The sequence below is a fragment of the Ovis aries genome, chromosome 16 (assembly GCF_016772045.2).
Source record: "Ovis aries strain OAR_USU_Benz2616 breed Rambouillet chromosome 16, ARS-UI_Ramb_v3.0, whole genome shotgun sequence".
Taxonomy (NCBI): Eukaryota; Metazoa; Chordata; class Mammalia; order Artiodactyla; family Bovidae; genus Ovis; species Ovis aries.
Window position 1 is genome coordinate 2,116,826 of NC_056069.1, and position 18,913 is coordinate 2,135,738.

The 18,913-nt window shown below is 49.3% G+C and overlaps 1 protein-coding gene across 1 annotated transcript in view; it reads left to right on the forward strand.

The window, feature by feature from the left end:
* Positions 1-18,913, forward strand: part of DOCK2 (dedicator of cytokinesis 2) — a 473,410-nt gene that overhangs the window by 401,765 nt on the left and 52,732 nt on the right. Inside the window, exons 33-34 of the mRNA XM_042233648.1 lie at positions 1,802-1,950; positions 11,836-11,921. Of these exons, the coding sequence (XP_042089582.1) occupies positions 1,802-1,950; positions 11,836-11,921 (235 nt within the window). The remainder of the gene's footprint in view (positions 1-1,801; positions 1,951-11,835; positions 11,922-18,913) is intronic.

The window sequence follows — 18,913 nt, forward strand, 5'->3', positions numbered from 1 at the left end:
TTGACAGTGGGGAAAAGCAGGATGGGCTTCTTGGGCTCTGAGAGTCAGGAGGAGAAAGACACAGCTGCCGATGAGACACCTGGGTGTCAGCTTCACTGGCAGGGTTGCTGGGATGGGCTTGCCCATGCTCCCCAGGAAATCCCCGCAGTTCCTGAGCGCCCCTCCCTTTCCCTTTCTCTGCCACGTCTGATGTGTGTGTTCTGAGGAGTCTGCTCAGTTCTGCTCGACAAGGCTGCCCTTCATGGTTCATTTTGGCCAAACATCACAGCAGTGAGAGCTAACACTATACAAAGCGTCCCATGTGCCAACCACTGTCCAGGGTGCTTGATAAGTAAAAATACCTATTACTCTCATATTGCAGGTGAAGACACAGAGGCCTCAAGAGGCCAGCTTGCCTACCATCACACAGCTAGTTGATGGAAGATGCATTTATCTATTTCAGGCAGTCTAGCGCCAACTTCAGTGCCCTTCACCACTTGGCCTCACTGGCCCTGCCCCGGGGCTGATTATCCTAGACTCTGTGCTAAGTGTTGCTATTGTTGTTTAGTCACTGAGTCATGTCTGACTCTTTTGCAAACCCATGGACTGTACCCTGCCAGGCTCCTCTGTCCATGGGACTTCCCAGGCAAGAGTACTGGAGTGGGTTGCCATTTCCTACTGAAAGGGGTCTTCCCAACCCAGGGACCGAAGCTGTGTCTCCTGCGTTGACAGGAGGGTTCCTTGCCCCTGAGCCCCCAGGGGAGCCCCCACGGAGTCCACACAGACGTGTTTCCTGTGGTCATCTCAGCAGGCAAGTATGGCAGTTGCATGTCTATGACACGTCTCCAAGTCACTCACTCTCCGGTGAGTATAAGAGCGAGACGGATTTATTTCCTCCTTCAGTGGACATTTACGGAGGTAGTATGCTCCAAGCTCAGCGCTACAGATGTCATAAGAACAGACATGCTCTCTGCTCTCACAGAGCTCTCCGTGGGAGAGGCTGTTGTCTGTCAAAGGAAGCCATCGTTGCCAAGTTGGCTAAGGAGACAGACCACTGGCCAGGGCAGGGCATCTGATGGAGCTAGGGGTGGGGTGGGCATGTGGCAGGGCTTTTTAAAGTGTATCTATCCATGGGAAGCCAGGTGGTAATGGGCAGATGTTGAGGAACGGGCAGGAAAAACTTGTCAACAAAGGAGCACCAGGAGCACAGCCCTGGTGATAAGGCAGCTGGTGAGCTGGTGACACTGCCAGGGGCCAGGGCAGGGGACACAGGAGAGCCTTGGAGTGAGGAAGGAGAAACAAGAAGCTGTAGTTGATCTGACCACAAAGCAATGTTTTAACTCCCACTATTACACTGACCATACTTTTATAGCAGGTTTTTGGCAGCAAACTTTGCTTTTCTTGTTTTCACAAAACAGTTGGTAAAAAAGCATGTTTCCAAATCTCAGAAACGTGGCTTGTGCTGCAGACAGACATCATTTCAAGTATCCCTGTGATTTGCCATCACTAACACACTCCATCAGGGCCCTATTTGCAAAGGAGATATGCAGGTGAAAAGCCTTGTAAACAGCAATGTGCCTTCCACACGCCTGCGTTATTATCCCTAACAACGGAGCTTGTTTTGGATGATGCATGCGTCATTTACACGAGTTAATATATGTAAAGTGTCCAAAATGGTGCCTGGCTCCGGGTAAACAGCTGTGTAAGTGTTAGCTTTTGTTTTTACTGTTAGCCTCCCTTTTTTCTTTTCCCAGGCTTGGTCTGGCTCTCTTATGAAATCACAAAAATGGTCTCATGGGCCCATGTCCCTCTTCTCTTTCAGGCCAGAACAAAATCTGCTTCATCCCAGGCATGGTGGGACCCATATTAGAGATGACACTTATCCCTGAGGCTGAGCTCCGGAAAGCCACCATCCCAATCTTCTTCGACATGATGCTGTGTGAATATCAAAGGAGCGGGGATTTCAAAAAGGTAAAAAATGAGGCTGGAAACTCAGGCCAGCATCTCTAATCCCCAGCCCATTTCCCCATAATGATACCTTCGTTCCGTCTGCCTGGGCTTCGTTCAGAGGCTTGATGGGAGGCTGGGGACATTGATTCACATGCCTGGAATGAGCTGGCAGAGCGGATTTGGTCAGTGTTGCATCATGCTTTCCCACGAAAGGCCAAGATTAAAATATACTTTCTTGCTGGGTATCGGTGTGGTCCCTTTCTCTAAAGGATAGGAATCCTACTTCCCTGCAGAAGAGCCCCCTCAGGGTATGTCCCAAGGGGCTCCTCCTCCCCCCTGCACACGCCTGCGCCCACCTTGGCCCAGCACTTCTGCTTCTGCGATAACGCAGGAGATCTGAACGTCAGACTTGGCCACGCGTCAGGTGGCCAGCAAGCAGAGGCTCAGGCCCCGACACCCAGGAGGGCCCTGCAGAGCTGTGGTGGGGTGAGTGGGGCTCTCCCCAGCACGCAGGGAGGGAGCCACTGGGGCAAACGCAAGGGCCACCAGTCACAGGTTTTCATAGAAAATCCCACTGGACTGGAAGAATGGAGGCCCGGCCACCCCAGACGCTTGGCCGGTGAGCTAGGCCCTGGTCTCCGCAGCAGGATGCTGGCTCCATTCAGAGGTCAGGCCCAGCTCAGGGAGGTTGCTCTTTGTGTCCCGTCAAGTCTGCCTCAGCGATGCGAGGCCCTCGGGTCTCGCCCTGCTGTCCTCCCTGCCCCTCCCCTCCTGGTGCTCCCCTGTTGGACTCCCTCCTCACCCTGGCATTCCTGCCCCTCATTCTATACCACATCCTGCGCCAAAAAAATTTCCTTAAAATAGGTATCTAAGTGCCTCCTGAAGGGCAGCAGTTTCCAAGCTGCTCTTTCTTAACATCCTTTCGGACTTTACTCTTCCTTTGCTCACTGGCTCCCTAATCCTCATCCAACGAAGTCCAAACCCTGTCGCCTGCATTCCGGGTCCTCCCTGCTCCGCCTTCAGCTAGTGCTCCCGCCGTTGTCTCCAGCCCGCTCCACCTCCTCACCTGTTCTCCAGGCCTCCCTCCTGCTCTCTTGAACTGTGTTGCCTTGGTGAGCATCCTCTTCGTTCCTCTTCCTCTGCTTCTCGGCCGCACTCGTGGTCCTGCCTGCCAGCACATCCGTGTGTGCCTCTGAATCCTGCAAAGCCCTCCCCAGAGCTCACCCTTTAAGAGGCCTTTGCCCTCTAGTCCTCTGTCATTCCAGCTGTCTGAAGCATTGTTATTAGACACGGCCTTACACTACACTCATTTCTGCTGCTTCCTCATCTTCATGTCAAAAACGTGATGCTGACGATAATGCCGGTGACTGCCATTAACCGTGTAGGCCCCGTGTCGGTCCCCGTGAGTGCGTCACGTACGTCAATTCATGCCATCTTTTTCTTAGAGCCCTGTGAGGTAGGCAGCACATCATCCCACATGTGTGTTCATTGGGCTGTGCCGAGCCTCCACTGCAGCATGCGGGATCTTTGCGCTTTGTCGCGGCGTACAGGATCTTTTGGCTGTGGCATGTGGGATCTAGTTCCCTGACCAGGGGTCAAACCCAGGCTCCCTGTGTTGGAAATGCAGAGTCTTAGCCAGTGGACCACCAGGAAAGTTCCCATCCCAATATTAGGATGGAAACCCTGAAGCCTAGAGAAGTGAAGTCACTTACCCTTAGCCATATGAGAAAGACACAGAGCAGAGGTTGCAGCACACAGGTCCCTAGGATCCCAAGCCAGGCTGCGTCCACTGCCCTGTTCAGCCACTGGCCTCATCGCAGTAAATGCAGGCTGACTGAGAGAATGGTGGTGCCCTCTGAAGCAGTGGCTGCTCACGAAATGGAGCACTGATTCCACCAGATGCTCCGGGAAGAGGGACGGGAGGTTGAATACCTCAGGAAGCCCCTGCACGTCGGAGCCCCTCTTGGAGATTTCCAGGGGGCATAACACATGGAGCCAAGGCACGGAGATGTTCCCCAGTAAACAGACCTGTGAATTTCTCAGATTCATTTCTGCAAGAAACATTTATCGGATGTGCCAATCACTTTGGGAAAGTTCTAAGAGGAAAGAGGTTCTAAGAGGAAAGAGACTAGTTAGCTGTGACAATCCCAGTGTAAGAGGGTACACTTTCAACTCAGGGACTCACAGGCGTTCTCTGTCCCCGAGGCTGGGGACCAGCCATCTGCCTGCAGGGAGCCTGTGGAGAAATCAGGTGAGGAATGCAGATGCAGGAAGACGCCATAGCCAGCCAGCTGGGCTGGGGGTGCAGGAGGGTGGAAGGCACAGCTGCAGATGGATGTTTGAAGGTTGTTTGGAATCTTTCAAGGCAAAGTCCGTGGAGCTTGGGAACATGGGAGGGGCACCCTGGGTGGGATGAAGGGCATTCTGCTTCCCCTCAGGTCCCCCTAGTGGGGTGGGCACCAGCGGGCTCAGAAGGTGTCCTGGAGCAGGTGTGCAGAGGCACTCTCAGTACTGATGCCTCAGTGTCTGAAAGAGAAGCTAACCCAGGTCCTCCCTGGGCAACAGCCTGACAGTCGTGTTCGGTGGCCTCAGGGCTTCTGAGGCTCGCCTATGGTGTGACTGTCCTGCCCTCGTGGATGCCATTCTGAGGCAACCCTTTGGCACGCAGCCGCCTCAGCTCCATGAATGGGGTCGTCCCCTGGATCCTCGCTCCACACCTGTGTTCATTGTAAACTCTTTCCCCAATTGCTTCTCTTCATCGCTGCCTTATCAAGAGAGACAGGAGAGTCAGGGGCAGCTAATGGGCAGCTAACTAATGGGGCAGCTGCCCGTGTGCACGCCAGCTGTGTGCTTGACCAGAGCCCGGTGTGGGATGAGCAAACCCAGGTGTCCCTGCCTGACTCAGAGTAAGCACACATAGATGGTATCTCCAGGAGAGGGAGGAAGCCAGGCCCCCTGAGCTCCACGCTGCCCTGAAGGCCAGATCTGGAGCACCCCCCAGAACTAGGGTTTGAAACCCAGGTAGCATTGTGGCCGTGCCCGATGCCAATAGATAAGAGAGGAACCAGGTGCCCAGAGCGCGACTGGGCTCCCTTTCTAAAACGTGGGTGTGAGAGGAAATAGCAGCACCCACAGGAGCACTCAGCAGGACCTTTGCCCCTCCTCACAGCAGGCCCTCTGGCCTGACACCTGGGGCCTTGTAGTTCTTTTGCTGCCGTGCCTTTGCAGGGCTCTTCCTCTCATTCTTCACCTGGTGAACCCTAGTCACCTTTCAGCTGTGGCCTCCCACTTGGACACAGCCTGTCCTGCTTCCTGGGGGCAGTGGGGCATCTGGACACAGGAGACAGAGGTGTGTTCCAGCAGGGGGTGCATGGGGTGACTGAGGTAGGGAGGGGGCAGACTCTGGGGGTCCGGTGGGGAGGAGGCTCACAGGCCGGTCTATCTGAGCAGGGTTTCTTCTGCAGCCTCGTCACCAGATTCCCCTGCCTTCTCCTCTAACCACAGCAAAATAGCTGATGCTTTTTACTGATACCCTTTACCCCTCATGAGTATATCACTTCACCCCAGACCATCTCAGGGGCCTCTGTCTTCACCTGGGACTGGAATTCACATCCACTGGATTGGGACGTTTCAGCAAGAGGGGCTTCGAGTTGGCCATGCTGTAGCTGCAGTGGGCCTGCTGCAGTTGAAGTGAAATGCATCTCGTCCTGTCTGGAAAGGGCTCAGGCCCTACACCTCTGCCCCAGAGCACGGCAGTATGCTCACAGGTCCGCCTCCATCTCAAGACCGTGAGCTCTCTGAGGGCCAGCGCAGTTCCCTGAGGCCCGGGACTCTGAGTACCTGTCAAGCGCCCGAGATGAATGTAGTGGGGGTCACGTCAGTGCTCTCAGTATGAATGCAGGCACTTAGACCCCCATCCCACAGCGTTTCAGAGGGAGAGCCTCGGCAGAGAGAGGAGCGTTCCAGCGAATGTTTTTATAATGCAGGATAACGAGGGTAGCTCGCTACTGCCTGAGCAACCCCAGGGGGATGGTTAGACCGGTTGTCTTGCTGGCAAATTCTTTGTGGAGGGAGAGGCTATGGTCTTTTCAGATGACATCTGTGGGAAGGAGTGGAGGTCCCGCGATGCAGAGACTGAGTAGAGTGGTTACTGATGAGGCAGATTGTGGAGCAGGATGATGTCCTGATCATCGTGAGCGTCTGGGCTCTCAGCAGGAAGGAGGGCCTTCCTCTCTCGGAAGGAGAGGATCCCTTCCTCAGAGAAGGAAGAGACAGTGGCATTTGACAGCAGCGCTTAAGACAGTGCCTTCACCTCGGCTTCACCAGGGGAACCTGGTGGCAGAGAACCCGCCTGAAGTGCGCAAGGAGACACAGGAGGTGTGGGTGCAATCCCTGGGTCGGGAAGACGGCCTGGAGAAGGGCTGGGCAAGCCACTCCAGTATTCTGGCCTGGACAGTGCCATGGAGAGAAGGGCCTGGCAGGCTACAGCCCACAGGGTCACAAAGAGCTGGCCACGGCTGACAGGACTGAGCAGGCACGAAGCAGCGCCTGGAACACCGCAGGAACGCAGTAGTTGCTTGTGGAATGAATGGATGAACAAAGATATCAGTTTGGCAGATTCCGCTGAGACTGAGTCTTGGCATGGGATAAATGGTGATTCAGATGGCTTAGAACAGCATGTGGAAGAGAGCAAATCAATTCAATAAACATGTACTGAGCACCTACTGTCTTCTGGACAGTATGCGTTGGTGCCAGGCAGACTTGATGCTTATAAGCTGAGTAAATTTGAGCAAGTTATGTAACCTTTCTCAGCCTCAGTTTTTCATCCACAAAATGTGTAGAATAATACCATTATTATGGTATCATAATACCAAACTCAAGCTTCATGAAGTAGGAAACGAAACAGGAAGTGATGAGACAACTCAGAGAAACAGAGGAAGCTGCACTGATTCCCATCAGCCTCCCACCTTTGCATGACGCTGTCCTTTCCAGCTCCTCCAAGGCAGGCTTCTGACCACTGCCGGACAACTGGCAGCAAAGAAGACCCCAGGCTGGCATATGGATGCCACTCTCCTCTTTGTTATCTCTCTGCCGCCCTAGCTGACCCCTCTCTGACCCCTCCCCTGTCACAGTCAGGGCCTTACCTTTGAAGAAGAGCTCTTGTCCCCTAAATTTCACACTTCGGTGGAGCAAACAAAAAGCGTAGGTGAACAAGATGATGAAAAAAGCTGAGAGGGTCCAAAGCAGTCGGGAGAGACAGAGGAAGCAGTTCCGGGAAGGCGTGATGCAAGCGTGTGGCCATGTGAGGTCCCCTCGCCACGAGAGGGAGTCGGGCTCCTAGAGCTCACTTCTCTGCTCCTCAGCGCTAAAGGTTCAAGTTAGGCATTGCACGGTCTCTCTTTATCGTTTATTCGCTTTGGGCGGTGCTGGGTCTTGCTGCTCGAAGGCTTCCTCTGGTTGCGGCCTGGTAAGAGCTCTGCCCGAGTTGTGGTTCACGGGCCTCTCGCTGCAGTGGCGTCTCCTCGCAGAGCACGGGCGCTGGGGCACGTGGACTTCAGCAGCTGTGGCGCAGGGGCTCAGTAGTTGCGGTGTACGAGCTCTGTTGCCTCTCGGCAGGTGGAATCTTCCTGGTCCAGGGACTGAACCCATGTCTGCTGCATTGGTTGGTAGATTCTTAATCCCTGGACCGCTAGGGAAGTCCCTGTAGCATCCAACTTCTGCAAAAGTAACCTGGAGATGCTCCTTAGCAAATATCCACTTTGCAGGGTGGGATGAGGCATCAGTGATGTGATGCAGTCTTTAGTTGTGGATGAAATGGAAATAATTTGGTGAAGCCAGGGCTACTCCCTAAGCTCTACACAGTGCAGTGTTGGGAGTGAGGCCCATCATGTTGCCATAATGTAGTATATGTTTGGCAGTGTAAAGGACCCTTGGGTATGCCCTAAGTCAAATACAGCATCCTTTGAAACCCAAGGCAAAGGTCCCACTTTGCCTCAGTTGCCTCATTTATAAAGCAGGGATAATGACACCCATCTCCCTTCACTGTTGTAAAGCTTAAATGAGATTAAGATGCCAATGGCGAGAACAGTGTCAGTGACGTCATAATGACGGTTACTAACAAATACCAAGCACTTGCTATGTGCTAAACGCCAGGCCAGGCCTTTCTCATGCGTTTCCCATTGACTTCTCCCCTCGACACTATAAAGTAGGTGCTGCTTTAAAGTTCCATTTAAAAGATGAGAAAACTGAGCCTCAGAAAGGCTTATTAACTTGCTCAAGGTCATGTGGTAGGAAAAACAGTCGAAGCAAGACTCAAACTAAGTCTGTGTGTGTGTGTGTGTGTGTGTGTGTGTGTGTGTGTTCAGTCATATCCAACTCTTTGTGACCCCATGGACTGCAGCCCATCAGGCTCCTCTGGCCGTGGAATTGTCCAGGCAAGAATAGTGGCGTGGGTTGCCATTTCCTACTCCAGAGGGTCTTCCCAACCCAGGGGCTGAACCCATGTCTCCTGCACTGGCGGGTGGATGCTCAACCACTGTGCCACCTGGGAAGCCCCACACCAAGTCTGTTTGATGCCAAAGCTTGTGGTCAAAGCCACTCCCAAGCGTAGCCCACCGCTGGTCCCAGCAGCCCAAAGGACCAGAGTCTGCCCTGGGATGTACTTGACTGAAACCTCCCCTCTCCAACCCGCCCCGGAGGGCTCAGGCGTGGCTGGCATCATCAGCTCTGCACATTCCTGGCACCCTGTAATTTCCCTCCCTCTGGGCTCTTTTGTGACCCTGAGACAAGTGCTTATTTACCCCATCCACTTCTCAGCTCCAAAGGAAAGTTCATCTCATGAGGAGGAAGCATGCCAGCATTTACCATTGAACAGCTCCGCAAAGCTGGTTTTCTCCCTGAGAGCTGCTTTCCAGTAACATTCAGCAGTAATAACAATAACATTAGCAGTAATCATAAGATGACAAGAAAACCCAGTGCACACTTGAGCCTGTGCAATTGCCTAGTGCTTTGTAAATAAAATGTCCCCAGTCTCCCTAACTACCCCATGCAGGAGGTAGCACAGTGATGCCTGTTATGTTAGTCAGGATCAGCAAATATGACCCCACAGGCAAAATCTGTCCTGCCACTTTTGTCTTTGGTGAAGCTTTACTGGACTATGCCGTGCTGATTTCTTTTTGTATCAGCTGTGGCTGCTTTGGTACCACAACAGGGAAGCTGAATAGTTGTGACAGACTGACCCACAAAGCCTAACTGAAATATTTACTGACTGGCCCTTTAAGAAAGTGTTTGCTGAGCCCTGATACAAACTATGAAGCTGAGGATTAGAAAGACCTACTCATTTTCCCGAGATGGTGAAGGAGATGGAGGAGACATTTAAAGCCGGTGCTTATTTACCCCCTTGACCTAACATCAGCAGCTTCTCTTGCGGTCCCTTGGCTGTCTCTCTTCCTACCTGGGCTCAGCACAGTAGACATGGCTATTCATGCCAGCCTGACTTTGGGTGACACTTGGCATATACAACAGGCTTAACAAAATGCACTACATAAGGGGCATGATTCTGTATAGATTAGCAGCCCAGACCCTCATCACACTGGCCCCCATACCTGCGGCTCTGTTCGTATTTCCACCCTTTCTTGAACTCTGTGCTCCAGCTGAACTGTTCTCCTCACTTTTCTCCATAGTCCCACCTCCACACCTTTGCTCAGTCCATCCCCACCTCCCCAGTCTGGAATGCCCTTCCTTTTCATGTTTATCACAGTCCTACCCATCTTTCCAGACCTGTGAATCTCCTTCCATAAATCTTCCTCAACTGTGGACACATAGGAGATTCTTTCTCAACACAAACTGTACGAGCACAAGTTTCTGGTCCTTGCATTGGCCCTTAGCACACAGAAGAGAGGGAACAACATCCCCACAGGCGATATGAGAACCAAGGAGAAAGCGAATCTGGTCTCTGTCTTCCATCACCTAAAGGATTCCAGCCAGCTAAACTGGGCTTGATCTTTTGTGTACTGGAGAGCACTTGCCCAAAGATTTCTGCCATCCATCTGAGACTTTAAACAAGCCACTCAAACTCTCTGAGCCTCTATTTCATCTGTGCTAATAACTGACACTCTGAGGGTGGGGCTGGCTGCTTTCAATGCATGATAGCATTTAAAGGTGACCCTTGACTTCAGACCTCATGGGGCTGTTGTGAGGACTAAAGGTGAAGAGTTAGGACCCAGGAATGCCTAAGGGCTCCCTGAATGTTGGCGACCTTCACCAAGAGCCTCCTTCCCTTCTCAACGTGCCAGTTTCTTATCTAGCAGTAAAATGAGAGATGAATTTGGTCACATGATTTGGATGGACTCATCAAGGCATGATATTAAACCAGTTTGCAAACCATTTTTGCATTTTGGCCATGTAAGAGACACTGAATGGCCCTTCAAAATGTTATATAAGCCCTAAACTCGACTGGGTTGACATGCTTCTTGACATTGAACATGGGAGACAAAGTACACATTGGCTTCCACGTTGCAAAAATTGGTGTCTAGGTGCTTTCAGGCCACTTAACTATGCATGCTCAGTCATGCCCAGCTCTTTGTGACTCCATGCATGGACTGTAGCTCACCAGGCTCCTCTGTCCATGAGATTTCCCAGGCAGGAATACTGAAGTGGGTTGTCATTTCCTCCTGCAGGGGATCTTCCCGCTCCAGGGACTAAGCCTGCACCTCTTGTGTCTCCTGCATTGGCAGACGGGTTCTTTACCTCCGAGCCATCTGGGAAGCCCTCACTTGGCTAGTCTGATCTCTGTTATAGTTGTCACCAGTCTTGACTCTCTGAGGCATCAGTTCACATAAATATTACACCTTCAGGTGTGGCTTGATTCAGGAGCTCAAAAATATCAGGTTTCAGTCTCTTCCTATCCCTTCCTCTCTGCTTTCCACTACATTGGTATCATCCTTAGGCAGATTCCTTCATTGTGTTCCTCCCCAGCAATCTTCAAGTTAAGCAGAAAGACTTCTTTTTGCTAAGAGTGCCAGCAAAACCTCAGATTTGAGTCTCACTGGCTTGATCTGGGCCCTTCTTAACTGTAGGGTCTGGATAATGAAAGACACTGATAAAGTGCTTGGCCTATGTCATGTATCCACACCTGGAGCTAGGGAGATGTGTTCAGCCCACCTAAGTCCCACTAATTGACATTAAGGTGGATATGATTATCCAAGTATAAAAAAAGGAACGCTAGGCATGCAGAAATAATAGCTGATCATGCCAACATGCCGCCTCTTGAAGATCAGTGCTCTCACATACCTCAGAGCCTTTGCCCATGCTCTCTGCTTGGAATGTCTTTTCTCTTTTCCTTTCTCCTGAAAAATTTCAACATAAACCTGAGAACAAAGTCAAATGACATGGGCTGTGTGCCTTCCCTGAAGACTTCCCTCTATTTGTCTGTCTCTCTTTCATATGCCTCTCTCTCTGCTCCAGCACTTAACCACCTACTGCTCTTCTCCACTCCCAAGGAACTCCTAAAAGGCAAGTGCAGCGTCCTGTTTCATAATGCATTCCCAGTTTCTAGCACTAAACCTGGGAGTTGCTGCCGCTGTTCAGTTGCTAAGTTATGTCCGACTCTTCACAGCCCTATAGACTGTGGCCTGCCAGGCTCCTCTGTCCATGGGATTCTCCAGGCAAGAATAATGGAGTGCACTGCCATTCCCTTCTCCATGGGATCTTCCTGACCCAGGGACTGAGCCCAAGTCTCTTACATCTCTTGTGTTGCCGGGCATGTTCTTTATCACTAGCACCACCTGGGAAGCCTGGGAAATGATAAAAGCTCCCTGAAGCTCTGGTTAAAGTGTTGAATGGAGTAATTTCAACTTTCAGCCTTCTAACATTGTGATTGTTGACTTTCATCTCCTATTTCTTCAGTTTGAAAATGAAATCATCCTCAAGCTGGACCATGAAGTGGAAGGTGGCCGAGGGGACGAGCAGTACATGCAGCTGCTGGAGTCAATGTGAGTTTAGGACCCAGAGTGGGAGGAACCAGGAGGGCGGGCCTGAGGCCCGAGGGCTCAGGACCCCAGGGGCTCTGTCCTCCCCTGGAGACCAGTCCGGAGGCTCGTGGGTATTGGAGAAACTCCATTTCTGGAAGAAATCTCACATCTCTCTGCAGTGGCTATTTCTTTGATATTGATGGAACAGGTGATAAAAGAAACCTTGCTGTGTAGCGGAGAGGGAGATATTCCACCAGGATGATCACTTTTGTTATCTCTCACCCGTGGAATAATTCTTGCTGTCTTTTCTTTTTCTCGTTTTTAATCTTTGACAGATATTGATCACAGTCAACAGATCTGGAGCACATGCGATCTGTGGAAAACTCATTAAGTGATCTCTCTGTATTGTTTCCTTTGGTTTTCTCTGATCTCATTTCACAGCAATGCCCCTAAAGCTCAGGGAAGTGTCCTGTCTGAGGAGACTAGGTCAAGCTAGTCAAGTAGACAAGCTGGGACTGAACCCAGCTCTGCTAAACTCCAGCACACAGGCCTAGGGAGGCAGTGGGCAGCGGACAGCACCTAGGAGCACAGAACTTGGGCTCAGGACAATGTTTTAACAGCTTATTGAGATATAGTTCATACAGCAGACAGTTCACCTAAAGTGACGAGTAGTAGAACCAAGATGAAAATCTTCCAACAACATACAAATAGCCAATGTGGCTTTTAGTGTGTTCACGGAACTGTGAATTCACAATCACAATCACAAATCACAATTCACAATCACAATCACAATCACAATTCACAATCACAATCACAAACTGCAACCATTACCACAATCACTTTTAGAACATTTTTGTCACCTCCCGAAAGAAAGCCTGTACCCCTTCGCCATCATCCCCTCCCCTTCTTTGGGGTTTCTCTGCATGTGTTTATTCTGGAAGTTTCATATAAACAGAATTATACAATACATAGTCCTTTGTGGCTATAGCGTGCTCTCAGGGTTCATCATGCTGTAGCCTGTCAGAGTTCATTTCTTTTGATTGGATATACCCTATGTTGTTTATCCATTCATCAGCTCATGACTACTCAGACTGTCTCTGCTTTGGGCTATCACAAATAGCGCTACTATGACCATTCATATACAAACGTTTGTGTGGGCACGTGTTCACAGTGCTCTTGGGTGTATAACTAGGAGTGGAATTTCTGGGTCATATGGCAACTCTATGTTTACCCTTCTGAGGAACCATAAAACTGTTTTCCAAAGTAACTATACCAGTTACATTCCTACCTGCAATGTACGCGGCTTCCAGTTTCTCCACATCCCTCTGTTAATATGTTTCTTACCAATTATAGACATCCTAGCAGATATGAGGGCTTCCTTTGTGGCTCAGCAAAGAATCTGCCTGCAATACAGGAGACCTGGGTTCGATCCCTGGGTTGGGAAGATCCCCTGGAAATGGGAAAGGCTACCCACTCTAGTATTCTGGCCTGGAGAATTCCATGGACTATATGGGGTCGCAAAGAGTCAGACATGACTGAGCGACTTTTACTTCACTATGAAATGATATCTCCCTGTCATTTCATTTACCATTTCCTACATGGCTAATGATGTTGAGAATCTTTTCATGTGTACATTGATCAGTTGTATGCTGTTGGAGGACTTTCATCTTGGTTCCGCCACTCAGCAGCTGCACACCTTTGGACCAATCATGAAACAGCATTGGCTTCAGTGTGCCCCATCTGTAAAATGGGGAAAATCAGCCTCCTGTGGTTATATTGAAGAATAGCCACAGCAGGTAGAAGCTGAATAAATGCTGTTTGATCCGCTTGCCAACTCCCAACATCTATCTCTGACACCATGAGAAGTGAGGGCTTCTCCTAAGGTGTGAAGCCCTTGGGATGGCTCACACATCCCGAGTTCCCTCCTATTTGTAGATTCCCTGATTTGTTTGATTCTCTGGTATATAGTCAATCTTGAATTCTTTCCCCAATCCTCTTAGGAAATTTTTGCTTTAACAACAAAAGCACGCTGAAGGTCTTATTGTGACCCTCGCCATGACCCTCCCTCCCCGGCCCAGCAGGCAGAGCCCAGTGAGCAGCCTTGAGTCCCAGGCAGCACCACCCCAGCTGGCCACGCCCCCTCCTGTCACACGTACAGCCCTCCCTCAACAACCTGGGAAGCAAAGGCCACTCAGCTGGAGCAGAGACCCTTCCTCTGCTCCTCGCTGGGTATTGAGACTGATTGTCCAGGGAGGAGGTGACATTTTGCCAGTGTTAATATTTTTCTTAAAGCTCAAGAAAGGAAAATCTAAATATTGACCAGCAGTGAAACCAGGGATGGTGCTGGCAATTTCCACTCATATAAGCGGACAGGGCCCTGCAGCCGGTCTTCACATGATCAGCAGGATTTTCAAATCCTTCCTGAGTGATTATTTATAAAAGGCGTCCTTGGAGGTCAAGGAAATTAAAAACAGCTCATTATTTTTCTGCTGAAATAGAGGTGTGAATGATTTTTCAAAGCTAATCAAGCCCAACCCACAGTATCAGGACCCCATCAGAGCACCCAGGGACCAAGTCCCTGCTCCTTCCTTTTGACTTTCTGAGCCTCAGTTTCCTCAGCTGCAAGTCGGGGATAAAAATGCCATCCAACTCTGAGAGCTTTTATTGAGACGAACAAGACACGTCATGAAAAGTCTGTATTACAGTTTGTGATGCCTTGTGGGTCGTCTGGAAGTAGCAGCTATTATTATCATTAATCTAGTGCCTGCGTGAGTGTGCTCAGGCATGCAGTCGTGTCCGACTCTAGTGACCCCATCGACTGCAGCCACCCAGGCTCCTCTGTCCATGGAATTCTCCAGACAAGAATACTAGAGTGGCTTGCTATTTCCTCTTCCAGGCGATCTTCCTGGCCCAGGGATTGATCTTGTGCCTCCTGCATTGGCAGGCAGTTTCTTCTCAACTGAGCCACCTGGGAAGCCCAATCAGGTGGATACTGGTCTAATGAGTTGAAGCCCTGAGCCTCTGTATCATTTCTCTTCCAGCTTCTCCCATCTTTCAGGGCCCCCACTAATACATAGTACCCACTCTGAGCAGACACAGTTAGGTGGGCACACAACCTGGCAGCTTTTGTGGGTAGAACACGGCTTCCCCTCTGGTAGCAGCTGAAACCCTGAATCAGGGCACCAGTGTTAGGGTATGCAGTGGTGCTAAATTTCAGTATTCCTATGCTCTTGTGCGTGCACAACCTTACACAGTATCCTGCCCCTCCCCATCCTTAGAGCTGTCTTTGGAGCCCACTCCCATTGTCCACATCTGTCTTAAAGTGAGAGTCCCGCATTAAATGGAATAACAAGATACTTTCTAGCCTCCTGTATTCCATCTGCCTGGGAATATTTCTAGAAGGGGCAAGGGGGCCAGAAGCCTGAAGGGGACAGAAAAGGTGTATTCAGGGGCCTAGATCTCAAACCAGTTCAGCTGAAAGAGGACCTGTCATAAGAAGCATGCCACACACAGTCTTTAAAGGAATAAATGAGAGTCCAGTCCAGCACTGACAGAGGCTGCGGGCTTGGGCTCCTCCCTCTGAAGACCTTCCGTACTGAATGCAAACCATTCTGGGGGGAGTGTGAGCCCCCTCCATCCCCGCGGAGGCAGGAGCACAGATGCCGGGTGCCCAGTGTGCCAGCCCTCCTCCCGCCAAGTGCGGGGTAACTGCATCACTGTGAGAGCCTCGCAGCTCTCTTTCCTTGTTACTTACACTCCACTGTTGGACTCAAAGAAAGTGTGTGACCTTGGCAGGATCAAGATTAGAACCCAGCCTCTTGGGGGCCTCAAACCTCGCCTACAAATTGAGGGTGATAATGATGCCTACTTCAAGGAGATTATGTGAGCATTGAACAAGATAATCAATAAAGCCAGCTTAGCACAACATCTGGAACACACGTACTCAGTAAATGATAGTATCATGAATTATGGTGAGTTTCTATTTCTATATCTGCTTTCACTGCTAGACCGTGAACTCCTGGAGGTCAGTGAATTGCTATTTCTGAAATCTCTGAATCCCTTGTTCCCAGAAGAATTCATGTTGAACACACAGATGGCTAGATGGATGGTGATGAATGATGGATAGATGAGTTATTTCAAACCAATCTGCCCATCCATCTCACCAACCCTAGACCATATGACCAGTCTTCTTACCTTGTGGCTGAAAAATAGTCAGAAACCCAAGACTTTGTTTTTTCTAAACCCTTGCTTCTCAAAGAGTCAACAGTATAGCATCTGCTGGGAGCTTATTAAAATGCAGAATCTCAGGCCCTAACTCAAATCTGATGAATCAGAATCATGAATGCAGTGCCCAGGTGATCCCTATGCATATTTAAGTCTGCAAAACAGCAGAGAAAACCAATGGTTCTTAATATTGGCTGCACATTAGAATCGTCTAGAGAAAAGAAATAAAATACTGCTTACTGGCTGACCCTCATCTCCAGAGATACAAAGACATCAACCTAGGGTGGGCCTTGAGTTTTGTAGAAGTTCCCCTTATGACTCTGCCATGAGCCAGCACAGAGAGCCACTGATGTGGCCGGGCTCACAGCCTCAGATGTCTTCTTCTGGGGGGCTGTGAGAAATCACACCCCAAACATGGGGACAAAATTTAAATGCATTGTCATTAAGATTGAAAACAAGGCTTGAAGTGACCATCCCAGAAGGAGTGAGGCACAGCTGTGACTGAGCCAGACAGGGCTAAATCACAGAGCAATTTGCATCTCTCCTTGAGAGCAGGGAACAGGTGCTTTTCCTACAGCGAAGATGGATTTGTCTGATCGCAGCCACAGTTTGAGATGTCATCTCCTTGCAGTCTGGTTGGCTTCTGGGCAAAATGACCCTCCAGAGTCCTTGCCTTCCTTACTTTCCCCCTCCTAGGAACTCTTGGGAGCTAAACTGCTGCAGGCAGAATAGGCAGAAACAGATGTAGCCTGGGAAGTGCTTGTCGACTCAAGATGCCTGAGAACACACCAGTGTTTCTCTGTGAGAAACACTGAAGTGATTGTCTTGATTCCCAAGGTCACTGCTTACTAGCAGAGTGATACTGGGAAGGACATTTAACCTCTCTGAGCCTTGATGACCTCATCTTCAAAATAAGAGGAATCATTTTTACTTATCAGAATGACCGTTATTATTTCTTAAGAAAAAGTGATTAGACCATGTCTGGCTCAGTGGTTAAGAATGCATCTGCTAATGCAGGAGATGAAGTAGACAAGGGCTCCTGGGGTGGGAAGACCCCTGGAGAAGGAAATGACAACCCACTCTCGAATCCTTGCCTGGAAAATCCTGTGCACAAAGGAGCCTGGCAGGCTACAGTCGTGGAGTTGCAGAGTCGGACATGACTTAGCAACTGAGCACGTACACACGGTGCAGAATAAGCGACTGAAAAGTAACCATGAAGCAAAACTGCAATCCATCTGTGTCTCCATACCTAGCCTGCGTGCTGCCTAAGAGCAGGCGTGATTCTTTATATATATGTATATACATATATATATATACATATATCTTTCTCCCCACCCCCACTCTAGCATATTGCCTAGCACTAATAGTTACTTAAGGAATGTCACCATTTTAGTTTTTGTTTTTAAGATTTAGAATAGCAAAATTACAACAAATGTTGTAACTTGTTCAAGTAACATATGAACGTTTAAATCGCAAAGTGAACACTGTCCTCTTCTGCTCCTCCACCTAGACCCTCTGTCTGAAGCAGCGTGCATTTGGAGTCTGGTGTTCATCCTTCCTGATGGTCACACTTATAAACACACAGAAACACATGAAGTAGACACGGACTTCCACTCACATACAGCATCTGGTGCATGAGGGCAGATGCTGGGACCAGACTGTTGTTATTAATATTTACCAACTGTGCGACCCTGAACAAGTTAGTTGACCTCTTTGTGCTTTAATTTCCCCATCAGCAAATATTTCATAAGATTGTGATGGTAGATTAAATGAGTTAAAATTTGTAAGCTGTTTAGAATAATGCCTAGGACATGGTAGGTTCTTTGTAAGATTGTTAAATTAAAAAACAAATATTATTCTGAGATTTGGTTTTCTCAACTATATATTTTATAGAGATTTTTGTGTCAAAATATTGATCTCTGGCCTACTTCTTAATGGCTTCATTGAATCATATTTTGTGAATATGCTTTAATTGGGCATTTAGAATGCTTCCAACTATTTTACTATTAGACATAATTTCTAAGTATTATAAATATACCCTTACCTACTTATGGGATTATTTCTATAAAATAGATTCCCCAAATAGAATTATTGGATCAAAAGATATGTATTTTTACCATTTTTACAGATACTGTGAAAATTGCTACCCCAGAAAGTTGTAGTGATTCACTCCCAATATGGGTCTATAAAAGTAATTATTTCCGCACATCATTGCCCACACTACAATTTTCATTTTATTTTTTCTCATTTTGTCGGTGGGGGAAATTTTTAAATACTTTCTACACTGTATGGTCAACATGCCCCTGAGGTCACTTTAGTTATGTCTGCCTCTTTGAGACCCAGTGGACCATAGCCTGCCAGGCTTCTCTGTCCATGGGATTCTCCAGGCAAGAATACCCAAGTGGGTTGCCATGCCCTCCTCCAGGGGATCTTCTCAACCCAGGGATCCAACCATCAAGGAAGATTCTTTACCACTAACGCCACCTGAGAAGCCCCAAGTTCAGTTCAGTCGCTCAGTTGTGTCTGACTCTGCAACCCCATGGACTGCAGCACACCAAGCTTCCCTGTCCATCACCAGCTCCTGGAGTTTACTCAGACTCATGTACATTGAGTGGGTGATGCCATCCAACCATCTCATCCTCTGTCGTCCCCTTCTCCTCCTGCCTTCAGTCTTTCCCAGCATCAGGTTCTTTTCAAATGAGTCAGTTCTTCACATCAGGTGGCCAGAGTATTGGAATTTCAGCTTCAGCATCAGTCCTTCCAATGAATATTCCGGACTGGTTTCCTTT